The 12631-nt window shown below is 33.3% G+C and overlaps 1 protein-coding gene across 5 annotated transcripts in view; it reads right to left on the bottom strand.

Annotated features, from left to right (window-relative positions):
- Nucleotides 1–12631, bottom strand: part of LOC141455877 (single-minded homolog 1-like) — a 70238-nt gene that overhangs the window by 21439 nt on the left and 36168 nt on the right. The window contains exons 1-2 of one of the 5 annotated variants that reach the window (XM_074131353.1): nucleotides 1330–1936; nucleotides 327–394 (exon numbers count right to left, since the gene is read on the bottom strand). The exons of the other annotated variants lie outside the window; for them this stretch is intronic. Coding sequence (XP_073987454.1) covers nucleotides 327–392 — 66 coding nt within the window. The 5' untranslated portion in view covers nucleotides 393–394; nucleotides 1330–1936. Of the gene's footprint in view, nucleotides 1–326; nucleotides 395–1329; nucleotides 1937–12631 lie in introns of those variants that run through there. 5 annotated transcript variants of the gene reach the window in all.

Here is a 12631-nt window from a genome sequence, read left to right as displayed (position 1 = left end):
TGTTTTTGTTTGGAAAGAGTCTGGCAATTAGAGTGTTTGGTAAATAATTGTTCAAGTGTGGTTAGTACCATTTCTTTTTTGTTTCTTTGGTTTACTTTTTTATTTTAAAAAAGAATGCATCAGTTAAAATATCCATTGTCAACAGCAGTTTTTTTTTTTAATGCAATTATATTTTCTAATCAATTTTTCGTTAAATTGATATGTTCTAAACCAATAGCTGGGCTACAAGTAAAAAATATAATTTCTCATTGATTAATTTGAGTACGAATATTATTTCGGATAATTTTCAAATAATAAAAAACAAAAATTTAAATAATTTCACTTACCGAAGGGCCATTATAAGAACATTCCTTTGCCTTAGATGTTTTGTTAGTTACACATTCCTGGCACATATCTAATTCAATCAATTTAATTGCAATTACTAAATTAAACTAATTATTAACGTTTGAATAAGAGATAGTCTAATACTTATGACGAAACGAACTTCACAGTTATTCAAGACATAAGTTAGCAGCCCTACGTACTTTAACACTTGCCGGAATTGCACTCTGTACCACCTTAGGACTTCTTACCTCTCATTGTATTCTAAAAGGACTTCCTATTGGCCCAAGTCAAACCACATTTACTCACACTACATTCTTACAAATATGTTGCCTATCAGTTGCATATATTTATATAGTAACTGTACTATTGTAACTGTTACGACTTATATCACAATTTTAGATTAACTTAGGAACTTCACATGCAACCATTTTTAATTCATTTTTTGATAACATTCTCCTTTGTTAATTAAAGACAATTTTTTACTGCTAGTATAGCCATGATTGGAACTCTGGAAGTCATCAAAGATATTAGGTACTCAAACAGGCTAAAGAACATATGATCAAGAACTAGGGACGTTTTGGGCACGCTCACTCTCAACTTTAGTCAGAGAGTTCTCATCAACTTTTTGTTCCTCACTGATTTATTTTATCTTTAGTAGCCTAAAGAGCGTCTCCAACAAAGGAACTTTTATTTTCCAAGCTTCTATTAGATAAAGATGTAAATGAACAAGTGAGCAAAAGAGAAAGAAAATTGGTGAACTCCTCAATGTGCGTGGTCCTCAGAAAGGGCCGATGTTATTCTAAAAAACTAAATGAAATTTACTCAGAACATTTCGGATATGCAAGTGGCAATTTGAGATATTTCTATCAAAAAATTGAAGGCAATGTTAAGAATAAGGCAATAAATTTTGAGCTGCAATAGCAGCAAAAGAAAACACTTTCAAAGACGTGGAAAAGATGAAGCTTACAAGTATGAGACAAAACAGCTAGAAAACTAGATTCTTACCAACTGATGGTCAAAAGTTGCCGAACTCAAGGGACACACTAATTTGGTAGAAACTCAGAGCGCATGCCTTAAATGTGAGCAGAAAGTTTTCTTTTAGTGAACCATACAATTATTTCTTGTTGATGGTAAGAAGATTGTAGAATCTTTAAGTGGATACAATACAATATCTCAATACCAAGTGTCAATTGATTGAGTTCTACTTAGCTTTTTGCAATTTTTTCGTAAACGCCTGCGAACCTTCTTTTTTTTTTTTATAAAAAATTTCTACTTCGAAGTCATAGTGGCTGTTATTTTATAAATTTTTCTCGTAAAAATGAATTCAGCAGTTTGGAAGAAGACCACGTGATGTGCTTGCTCTACTGTGTCAGTTAATTTTTCTTCCACCTGCTTAAAGTTTAGCTTTTAAGCACTGCACTCATAACTGTGACCACAATAAGGTGATTCTTTTAGCTTCTACTGATTTTTATTCTCAGGGTGAATGAAGAAGGAATAAAATATAACTATTAAAAAGCAAAAATAAATGATTAAAGTGTTCGTTATTTCGAAAGAAGAACATTTTAGGTTTATTAATTTCATTTCAAATTATAAAATGAAAACAGTTTCTTTCATAAAGACTAGCAAAGAGGACTCGAAAAACTAAAACATGAGCCTAAAAATGAAATATGATGTTGAAAGTATTGTGAAACAACTAACATATGGAATTAGCAATTGTAAACATATTAAAACAAAAACAAAACTGAAGGTATAACTCACTCTGCCTTAAATTGTAATTTCAGTTTAACTCTTTTTTTATTTTCATACAATAGATGTCCGTCATAATATAGCGAACAAAGAAGTTATGAAACAATGTACGTCCGGTTTGTAAGGTAAAACATTATGGAGGTAAAGTTTGCTTTCTGGACGCTCGCTAAGTGTCTCCGGCACTCTTAAAGAAAATAAAATAAATAATTTACTGGTTGAGAGACTAATTCTTTTTTTTGTGCCTCCTTTGTTCCGTGGAGTTTAGTAGAATTTTTAAAAATTTACATATATTTTTGTACATTTTTCATAAAGTTAAAGCTTTTTTTTATCTTCTAGTAAGGTGTCATCATAATTCGCGGATACTATGCTCGATTCCTGGTCTTGGCCTCGGAGTAAATTAACTTAAATCGGAGCGACTACAGCCGAGAGGTTATAGACGTGCAACATAGTGCTAAAGGGAATGGAACAGTGTTTGATTCGCTTTCTAGACTATTCAATGCGAGCAATTTATGTATTTATTAATTGCCTCCGTCCGTGATACCTGATCAAATTCCTCAATTTCTCCTAAACAGAAATTTAAAAAAAGTACGCTCATTGATATAAAAATGATTTATCTAACAATTGCTGCCGTCTTATTTTTCGTGTTGTAAAATGTTTGATATATACAGGGGCGGCTCTAGCTCGTGTAGCGCCCGTGTGCAATGAAACCCTGGCGCCCCCTAGGCCTGACCCCCCCCCCCGCGGCTATAACTATTAACTAAGTTATCGCGTTTGATAACTGCCGCCACCGCGCTGGCTGGCCGCTTCTGTCATATCATTGTTGTACCATGATGGTCCAAGACGATGCTCTTAGCTGTCTCAGGGAGCGCCGCGGCGCCCCCTGAGACGGCCGCGCCCGTGTGCATTGCACACCCTGCACTATAGTTTAAGCCGCCCCTGGATATATAATCTGTAGGAAGGCTGATACCACTTTACAGAGGTCCGAATCTAGGTTAGAACGTGATTTGTGAGATAAAATCTTCACATCTTTGAAGCTTGTATTCCGTTTCTGTATCAAACCAGTTCCAATAAGGCTTCCTGACAGTTTTACGGTAGATTCCATCTACCGGAGTTTCCTTTTATAAAATGGATTTTTTTGTTTACTTCTCATTTAAATTCAATAAAAAGTACTCATTTTTCCAAAACATTCTGAAATCATAAGCCCCTGAACTTACTAAACTTATCTCTCCTCCCTTGCATCCCACATATAAGATGTTTAATGGACTACTAACTAATACAAAGATTATTATTATTGCGATTATTCAGTATTTCACTTTTTATTTTAAGTTTTTTGTTTCTTCTATAAAAAAAAAAAAGAAACTCAAATGACATTCCTCAAACAGCAAACACAGCGCGAACAGTACCATCACTTTAATATCCAAAATGATCAGGGCTACTCGCAAGACATTTGCAAGGAACCAACACAACGAAAATGTTACGAAGAATCCAAAAGTCCTAGTTTGAGTTAAATCAGATGTGCCAATTTATTGAAAGTTTTACCGGAAACATTGAATTTAATGGAGATCTCTAAGGGAATTTGAGATGTCACGCTTTCCTTTATGGCAACTAATTACTGATCAAAATTCAAATTTCAAGATAATTGGTGAGTTAAAACTTTGGGAATTTGACTAAGAGGAACTGGTCATGCCCGATTTTTAGTTTTACTTTGTTTAAACATATTCACATTAATTTGGTTCATTTGATACCAGAAAATTTTTTGAAATAGTTAAGATGAATGTAAATCACATTTTGTTGATTGAAATATTTATGACATAACCTCAATGATCTCATCGGATCGACTTATTTAAAACGCTATGAATCACCATTCCTTGAGATTTAAGACAAAGTTCTTGAATAATTTAATTATTTTTACGGCCCCTAATAATTTTGCTATTGATAGTAGAATTTTTTAAATCTATTGAGCTATATTAATTAAATAAGTAAAATGAATATTATTCAAATAAATATAATAGCACTTTTTTTTTTTGGTCACGAAGTAGTGATTTTATTTGACAAATGCCCAAATTTTCTGCTTGGTAACTGGTCTACCTGCCTGACAATTTTTACAGCCGAGGAGTTATTCTTTGTGTGTAAGTGTTACTACAAGAATTGCTTGAAGTTTTAAAGAGGATGATCCAAAACATATGTTTTATTGGCCGACATAACGGACCGAATTGTTGTCCAGACTGTGACACCTGTGGGAAAACATCAGGTAGTACTTGAGGTGATGGACCTTACAGTCAAATTTAGTGGAGGCGAAGTAACCCAGCAAGACCTACATCCCAGACTGCGTGTCTGATTTTGGTCTATTCTATGGAATTGCGACCAACTTTCTTTGAATACATAATACTACTACGAGTGTTTTTTATTCCTTTATTATTATTTATGCAATTATTTTATTTAATCCATTTTCAAAAATAACTCCGATTCATTCGGCTTAGTTGATTATATAAATATATAAAGTTATCTTAATAATATAAAACATTTTGAGGAAAATAAAATTAAGCAAACTTCTAACTTTTAATTTAATAAAGAAAAAATCGAAGTAATTAAGATTTTAATTTTGAAACCATTAATTTATGCTTGAGCTTCATCACATTAACAACTGAGTTTACGATTACGATCAGTAGGAAATAAGAGATGGTTTTTATAGCAGTAAATGGAGAATAGAGGAATGTCAGCGCTCAGTCTACCCATAAATATATATAAATTGTAATGTAAACATCTAGTTGCAATGATGAATGTTAGAATTACCGTCATCCCCGTAAGAGGTGCAACGACCTTTTATGTTATTGTTCAACATTAAAGTCTGCTTGTATCTGTTGAACAGTCAGGCCTCTGTAAATATAAAGAGCAGGTGGCCAGTTGTAACCATTCAAATACAGATTAATAATCTTTCAGTATGGTTAAAAAGATTTCAAATCGAGATTACTTTTTGCGCAAGTTTGCTCTAATATAACAGGGATTTTTTTTTTTTTAGTTATGCCAGCATTTTCACAGAATACGATGCTGTTTCATACAGTCTCGGATATGAAATAACCCATAATATTTCTGTCTAAACTGTTTGTCTAAGCAATTCACTGTGGACAGAATGTTGGTGTACAAATAGCCACCAGTGACGGACATTTCCAGTTTTGCTTACTAAGGAATAATAAAATCCAGTCTCTTATTAAAAAAAAGAGAGTGAGAAAGAGAGAGAATCTACATCTGTTTCTTTCTTCGTTGTTTGTTATTTTGTTTTTTAGCCTTTTAACTAGTTGACCATTATCCCTTCTTTTTCATTCCTACTGCTAGCGTTTACACCCTACAATAAAAGAACTTCAAAAAAGTTGGATTTTTTCTACTTGATGCTTTATGAAGCGTAGGTACTTAGTTCAAATTATTGGAGATGAAATATTAAAAATAAATAGAAAATAAAACGTTTCTAGATACGAGGACTTATATTAGGGGTCTCTCTCAATCTAATGCAATCTCGTAAATTAATAAATCCTGACATAGGTCTCAAATTAAAATAAACAAAAATTTATTTAAATATATATATATTATATATTAAATATATATATATATATATAAATTATTATATACATTATTATATAAAATATATATATATTATTATATTACGACTAACGTGGAACCCCCACATGAGACTCAAACGAATTGACCTCAATCTGAGGCATAAAATGTTGAAAAGACTACTCGACAAACGTTCAAAACTGACCCTGACAAACAAACGAACACTATATACCGCTCTACTTGCCCAAATATGGACGTACGGAATACAACTCTACGGAAATGCCAAAAAATCGAACATCAACAGACTTCAGACCTTACAATCAAAACTTCTAAGAACAATAGTTAACGCACCCTTCTACGTCTCCAATCATACTATACACTCTGATCTAAATATTCTTCTCGTTTCTGAAATGACCCATTCTCGATATACAAAACTCCATTCAAATCTATACAGTCACTACAACCCACTGATCCACAACATGTCTACCACAACACTTCCTTCAAATCCACAGCGCAGACTAAAGCGGCAGTGGCCACGCGATCATCTCAGCATTTAACGCCGACCTCCTAGGATGGTTACTGCGTAAGCTTGCCAATCTGGCGAACTAACGGCTTCCATCACTGGATGGTCGTCGTTCACTCCACTCACGCCCTTGGCGCAGATGAATGTGCGCGTGTATATATGTACGTACACACATATATGCGTGCATGTGTATTTGCGCCATCCCTTATCTCTCATCACTTTTGCCTATTCTACTAGGATACAGTTGCAAAATAAATAAACAAATTTAAAAAAAATAAAAAATTTAAATGTCTGCATTTTATAACTCTAAATACCGTATTTAAATTTTTTATTTACATACTTTTTTTTTTTTATCTTAAAGACAAGTTTTGTAACTAAAAAGAACCCAGAACATTCCTAAAACAAACAACATTGAATCATAATCCAAGATATTAGTATCAATCATCAACACAAACACAAAACAGTCGTTTAACTGGGACAAACGAGCAATATGTGCAATACCCATCTGTTAGAATGAGTCCAGCATTATTGGAGATAGAATTCAACTAACCAGTAAATCTCATATATTTGAGGAAACATCCGCTAACTATGCCACTAATACGATTATAGAGCCGATGGTGTCGTACACGAATGTTTTCTAGAGATAAACTTTATGTTTGTCGAAGTTATTAAAAATGTTCAATGGATATGTCCTAAGTTGGGAGCTGTGATCATTACTGGCAGTCATTACACCTTAATGTCTCAAATAGAATACATACCATAATAATCTGAGTTTCTCTTACAATCCCTTGTCCGGGCCAATATGTTGCAACATTTCGTTGTGTGTAGTACATTAATGATTCATCGTTACAATGATTTCATATTTGTGAAATCTTAATTTCTTAAAATTTTTATTGATTTCTAGTCATCGTCAGGATCCACATCTCGACCTACTGTTTGGTAAATTTCTGTAATTGAATTTGGAGAATAACATAAACTTGTAAACTAGTCGGGATTGATAGTTTGATTTCCCTGCAAGTTTTCGTTTAAATTTATCTACCAATTTAATTCACTTTCTTTTTTTTTTTTTGATAAAATAGAATGTTAGTAACAAAATAAAAAATATGAATCAAAGTTGCTGTTTTGCTAAACTAGAGGAGAACAACGAAAAGCAATAACAAGAAAAGAAGTGTAATGAAAATACTTAAAAGAAAATTCTAAATGAGAATACCAATTACAATCCAAGGGGAAAAGTTTGCTTGACGGCGAAAGTCTTGCGGTGATTCTGTGAGTGGTAATGAAAATGGGATGGTCCTTCGAGATATAAATATGTATAATTGTAGTGGCGAATATAAAGAAGCTGCACAAAGAGGTGAGTTCTTCACAATATACTTGGCAGCTTCTTCAGAGTAATTTACCGGAAGGAAGTTGAAGTACTCTTGAGGACCGCCCGCTACGTTCCACTGGGCTCTCAATTCATCTTCTCTGCCCCCACTCTTGGGCTTGCTGCCATCTTCTTCCGAAAAAAATAACACTTCACCGCTTCCATTCGCTTCTACTTTTATATAACTTATACGTAATTATTTCTTACTCAACGTTTCATCGAAGTAAGTAGCATTTGTAGGTAAGAGAGGCAAAGATATAAAAAAATCAAATAAGTTTTTTTTTTTTTTTGTTATACGCAGGCAGAGTTTCTACAATACAAAGTGTGCTCAATATTCTACGAGTGATTGCAATCTTCGTGATTATCTGTTTACTGAAAAGCCTTTGATGGCTTTCTAGTAATTCTAGTATAAAGAACTGATTTAAACTTTACTGGCCAACCCCGCGAAACAGAACCCGATTTTTCATTTCCAACAGTCTGAGAAAAACAAGTAAACAAACAATCGGTTGATTTTGAGAATGAGAGATCAACCTAAACGTCTCAAGAGAATATTGTTTACTCTTGGCATAGCGAGCATAGCTACCAGGTTGATTGATGCAAACAGTAACTTTTACAATTGTTATTATTCAATCATCCATTTTTTTCTCATTTTTTATTAAATTTGATTCTGACTTTTTAAAAATGAATCGCTGATATCTTTGATTAAAATTATTTTATAGCATTACATGCCCAACTTGTATAGTAAATAAACATTTTTTTGTCTCGAAAAATTAATATTTGTGTACAAAAAACCATGCGACTAACAAATCACTTGTCTACTTGGCGATAAACTATACATCCATTCTGTCATATTTGAAGAAGGCAACAAAAGAAGTTAGTTGTCGTTTGGCTTTGAAACAAACGTCCTAATTTGCATAACTGTCAGAAGGGCTAAGACTAGCGGAACAGATCCTTCTAGGACTGACGGTAGTTTCTTAATAAGTATGCCGCACAAGAAACTATAATATTAATGACACCCAAAATCTTTTATTTTTTTTCTTTAAGGACTTCAGCTTTTTTTCAGTGTATAGCCGACATTTGGAGCGTTACAAGGTCACGCAATCAAAGACTTAGCAGTTCTGCCTAACTCTGAAGTTGTTTTCTACAAACCTCTGTGCTGGTTGAGAAGTGCTTGGTGTGGTTACTCTCTAAATTATCTTTCCCGAGATTGTTTGATACTTCTTTGTCAGACTCATTCTTTTATTGCTTAATAAATTATAAATTAGGCTTTTCACTTTGTTGGAGAAATTGACGGGCAAGAGGGACATAGCAGGGCCTTTACAACTCTGGCTTTCAGGATTCTGAAACTACTGCCATTCTTGTTCTAAAGATTTAAGTAAAGAAGGTACGTATTATTACATTTTTTTGGAATAAATTCAATGTTGATTCTGAATCTTTTTAAAGATATCATCTATAAAATACGAAAGCATAAAGAAGAAGAAAATAAGAAATATAATTCGTAATATTAGGGAAGGGATTAGCTATGAGGCTAGCTAGCTAACTCCCACGCGGAGGTCCCGGGTTCGAATCCAGCAGCTGACCCTTAGATTTTCTCTTCCTAGGAGCTTCTTACAGCTCACTGTCCGGTGATGGACAGTGTTGTCTGTAACGAGAGAACACTGTCCGGAGGCCGGCAGTGCACTGAAAAAAGCTTAGATGATGACGCGCCTTAAATCATTAAAAAAAAAAAAATAATTCGTAATAAATTATTATGAATAATTTAATATTTTGTATAAAATTCATGCTGGTACTGGTACTATTTACTTAAAATATAGAAAAAATAAGAAAAGAAATAAAAAAACAGATAAAAAAAAAGCCAGGAACGAACTCTTCTTCATAAGAATGACAGTTACCAAATTTTATTGGCACCTTCGTTTTTCAACCAACCCACGTTATATGTGGGAATTTGGAAAACTTGTTACAGTCACGTAGTAAATAGAAATTTCCCACGCACTATATTACCCAGGTGAGGTAGCCATTTTGTCTTTGGTAACATGGGCCGCAATTACTAAGTCTACCGTTGACGTGGTATAATGTTACCTGGTGTGAAGGCTCCCATCGCTCCAGCTGACCTTCTTCACGCCTTCAGTCTTATCTAATGTGAACTTGCATGGCACGTGAAACCTGGGTTGTTTGCATTCAAATACAATAGAGGTTATAAATACTTTTAAATAAATAAACAAAATAGCAACTACATCTGAGTAAAAAGAAAGACCCCACGTGTTTTATGTTAGCCATGTAGCACCTACCTAGTGGAAAGTTTAAAAAAAATGTAAGATGGATTTACCTCATCAGGTAGACTTGAGAGTTTTCAATTTTGTTTAAGATAATAATAATAATGATAATAGAGCTTTATTTACATCAAATAATACAAAGATAAAATAAAAGTGAAAAAAGAAAAAGAAAAAAAAACACTTTTCAGCATGGATAAAAATCCTTCTGCAGAGATGCTGCATCCAATCACAACAAAATACATCATCAGCAGAATGTTACAGCAAAATAATTAGAAATAATTCATAAACATACCAAAAAATAAATAAATAATTCACTGAAATTCCTCCATTATCAGTCTTTTATACAGTAACACTGCCTTTAAATATTTACATAAGTAGTCCCAATTTTTCCCATTAAGAAAAAGAATGACATCCTCCTGTGCTAACTTTTTCCCTCCCAGATATTGTAATCTATATGGACCCAGAATGGGGCATATCCCAATAAAGTGGAAAACGACTTCAATCTTAGATTACAAGGGAACACTCTTGTTTAAGTTAATTCCTTACTTTTTTTCAAAGTCATTGTTTCTATTGTTCTAGTGGGATTTGTTGGTATGTTTTATTTGTTTTCTAGTTCGTATAATATGTTCTAGTTGGCTCTAAATCTAATGTGTAATAGTGCATTAAATAGCAAAACTCTATGGTTAAAGAATAACCAGTAAATTGATGTGCACTGTAAAGAAGCTAAAATTGGCGATAGCTAACCAAATATCTATCCCTAACACAACAGACGCCTAACTCGTTACATACTCGTATACATCATGCTTTGTGTTTTAGTTAAACTAATTCTTCCGTAGTGTATTTTATATATTCCAATCTCAGTTTTCCAGCTACAAAATCAACTATAACCAGACACTATGTATCTAGTTTCCACTGTTTTATTTGATATCAGTTTTTATTTTTTGTCCTCTGAGTATAAATTCAATTTAATTTTGATTTTCCCAATCAAGTATAAAAATTATATGTTCAGAATACTCGTCGACTTTCTTTTGTACAATCCCTTGAAAAGCTAAGAGACTAATTTTCTTTGGAATTTTAGAATTTAAATCGAACTAATATTGCATAACGAACAGTTTAAATATTATAGATTCAGAATTTGAAAAGTTATTGGTTTGAACAGCTGATGAACAACGACAAGAATACTGACGAGAAATACCAAAATTTTGGCTAACATTAAAGAAGACAATGAAGGCTGGAATTTTAAATACGATTTGTTGGTAGCTGTCTGTACCTCTGGTATTCCCAGAGAATGCTCTAGACACTATCGTGTAACACAATCATGGTTGTTGCTGAGATAAAACACTGCATCGTTTTCCATAGTTTAAACATAACACTAGTTGGTGGTACAATGGCACCCTCCAGCAGAGTTTAAGTAAACAAGCAGTACTAGTTCGGAAGCTGTAAGTGGTCCTCTTCAATCTTAATGTTTTTATAAAGCGGAAGTGTGGGGCGTTAGTGGAGCAGCATTTAATTTCTTAACGACTGTTGAAGGGGCCGGATAGGACCACAACTTTGCTAACAATATCCTGTATATTGTTGTTTCATTTCTAATCTTTCCTATGTTTGTGCGCACACTCCTGGTATTTTTAATTCAATTGTATTTGAGATATCAAAACAAAATGTTCACACTGCTCCAGATTTATTGTATCCAAACTAATATGTCGTTCGAAGAATATTTTGCTTACAATAAAGATTTATTTAACACTCAAACTGGCGCGCGATTATGATTACTATACAAAAATAAATGGGGCGGTAAAACTCTAACAACTTTGTCGTTCAAGAGTTTGGCATATAAATAAGTAAGCCTTTATGTCCAATAAATGAATATTCGCACGTTTATAAAAGATAACATCACGATGGAGTAAATTATTTATAATTGAAGAAAAAGATAGATTATGAATAGAAATTACACTCTAGTCAAAATTCACCTAGTTACAGCAGCAGAATCTTGTTCAGCACAAAGACTAGGCCCATTTTTCGGACAAAAGCTTCTCCGGCTACTTTCCAAGATTGTTTATTTCTCGTCTCTCTAATTCAAGACAACATCTTTTCCTGTGCAAACGAATCCATTCTATTGTTCATTTAACCCCCTGCCATGGTTTAACCTGGTTAAATGACCTGCCCAATTTCATTCAAGCCTCTTGACTAGAAAGCAATGAATGAAAACCGAGTTTAAAGAATGGAAGGTGTTGTTTTTGTAAATTTCCTAAACTAGAAAACCCACCAAATGCGGCACGTCTACCTTAAGAAGATAGACATTAATGAAAACTTTTGGTTGACTATTTTATTGTCTTATGACTCATGAGATTTGAATGATTTTTTGTATAACAACAATCTTCCGATTTAAATAATTTTGATACAAATTTAACGATCCTTTGACTTTGATTTAACAGAATGTTACAGAGTTTGAAAATGAGTAGCATGCGATCGAAGCGCCATTTAAAAAATAATGATAAATAAAGTTTAAATAAGTTTTTTAAACTAGGAACAGTTTTCTTTTATGAAAATACTAATGTAACCAATTAAATACGGTCTGATTTAAAGAAATCATTAAGGCGTTTTCCTTTAGCAATCTAGCCTCTTATCTCAATGTTTTTCACTAGTTCAGAAGATTTCCATTGTATTCACCAGTTATTGTTTTCTCTTTGTCTTGAAATTAATCATACTAATCTCTGGTAAAACCCTAAAAATTCCACATCGCGACCTTTACGGTAGATGAAATCGTCTTAGCATTTTCTTTGATGCAAAGCCTCCGTTTCCTCCCATTGTCTTAATTACTGAATGGTTTCTGGAACTTATTGGGGGACCCAC

The sequence above is a fragment of the Rhodnius prolixus genome, unplaced genomic scaffold (genome assembly GCF_049639745.1).
Source record: "Rhodnius prolixus isolate KJV_2025 unplaced genomic scaffold, Rpr scaffold_1, whole genome shotgun sequence".
NCBI classification, from domain to species: domain Eukaryota; kingdom Metazoa; phylum Arthropoda; class Insecta; order Hemiptera; family Reduviidae; genus Rhodnius; species Rhodnius prolixus.
This window is presented reverse-complemented; position numbering and strand designations above follow the sequence as displayed.